Raw genomic sequence first — 1,093 nt, forward strand, 5'->3', positions numbered from 1 at the left:
AGCGGGAGGTGAAGGGTTAACCAAAGCCGGTGCTGGTGTGGGTGTGGGTGTGGGTGTGGCTGGGGCTGGGGGTCACAGTGGAGCAGGCTGACCTGTCCTTTATGACCCGGAAGGGCGGCCCGTGCCCTGGGATGATGACGCTGGCCATCTCCAGCACTCTCCCGCGGTGCTCGGCCTGGAGCGCGGGGGCTTCACTCAGGAGCTGCCAAGCCCCGTCGTCACCCTCCCTCTCGAACAGGTCCCCAGCCACCACCACCGCGCCCTCCCGCGTGCCCCTCACCAGGACGCTCACGTCGCCGGCGCAGTGCCCAGGCGTGGGGAACACCTCCACCCAGTCATCCACCCGATACGGGAGGCCTGAGGCCAGGCCCTGGCTGAGGTAGACGTCCCCTCGTCGGCAGACGTCGTGAGAAACCACGATGGTGGCCTCGGGGAACAGGTTGAGGTTGCCGACGTGGTCCGAGTGGCCGTGGGTGCAGACCACCAGCGAGACATCCTCAGGCTCCAGGCCGTGGGCCCCCAAGCTCTGTAGGAGGTGGTCCCTGTCCCAGGGGTTGCCGGTGTCCACCAAAACCACATGGCTCCCCTTCAGCAGCGTTATTGTGCCGTCCGCTCTGGTGTTACCGTCACCGTCCGTGTAGGCGTAGCCCTCCTTCAGCACAAACACCGAGTACGGGTCCCCCGGAATGGTCAAGGCGCCGAGGGGCTGAGTCCGTATTGTCGACGCCGTGCTCATGGTGATGAGGAGAAACCCTCAGGAACCGGGCCTGTGTCCGACGCCAATCGGGGGGGCTGGAAGACAAGAAGGAACGAAAATAAACTCAGCGCTCTGAAGGCCGAACACTTTCGCCTTTGAACGTACGTCGAACGTTTTAAACTGCTCAGCCCCAGGAGCCTGCCGGAATTGATCAAACATTCTAGATAGCCAAGTGTCCACCAGAACCGCGGGCCTTTATCGAGCCTTTGGTGCTACCGTGGAAACCTGAGACCGCGTAGAAACGTAATGCAGGGACACACACACACAGACACACACACACACACAGACACTCACACAGACACACACACACAGACACTCACACACAGACACTCACAC

At 62.1% G+C, this 1,093-nt stretch overlaps 1 protein-coding gene across 1 annotated transcript; it reads right to left on the reverse strand.

The window, feature by feature from the left end:
* Positions 1-6: 6 nt before the first annotated feature.
* On the reverse strand, positions 7-828 carry mblac1 (metallo-beta-lactamase domain containing 1). The gene has a single exon (XM_043684167.1). The coding sequence runs from the start codon at positions 734-736 to the stop codon at positions 17-19; it is 720 nt and encodes a 239-aa protein (XP_043540102.1). The 5' UTR covers positions 737-828; the 3' UTR covers positions 7-16.
* Between the last annotated feature and the right edge of the window lie 265 nt (positions 829-1,093).

The sequence above is a fragment of the Chiloscyllium plagiosum genome, unplaced genomic scaffold (assembly GCF_004010195.1).
Source record: "Chiloscyllium plagiosum isolate BGI_BamShark_2017 unplaced genomic scaffold, ASM401019v2 scaf_96639, whole genome shotgun sequence".
Taxonomy (NCBI): Eukaryota; Metazoa; Chordata; class Chondrichthyes; order Orectolobiformes; family Hemiscylliidae; genus Chiloscyllium; species Chiloscyllium plagiosum.

Bases quoted from the DNA above. Each gene is read 5' to 3' on its own strand.
- mblac1 (XM_043684167.1), bottom strand. From the start codon at position 736: ATGAGCACGGCGTCGACAATACGGACTCAGCCCCTCGGCGCCTTGACC.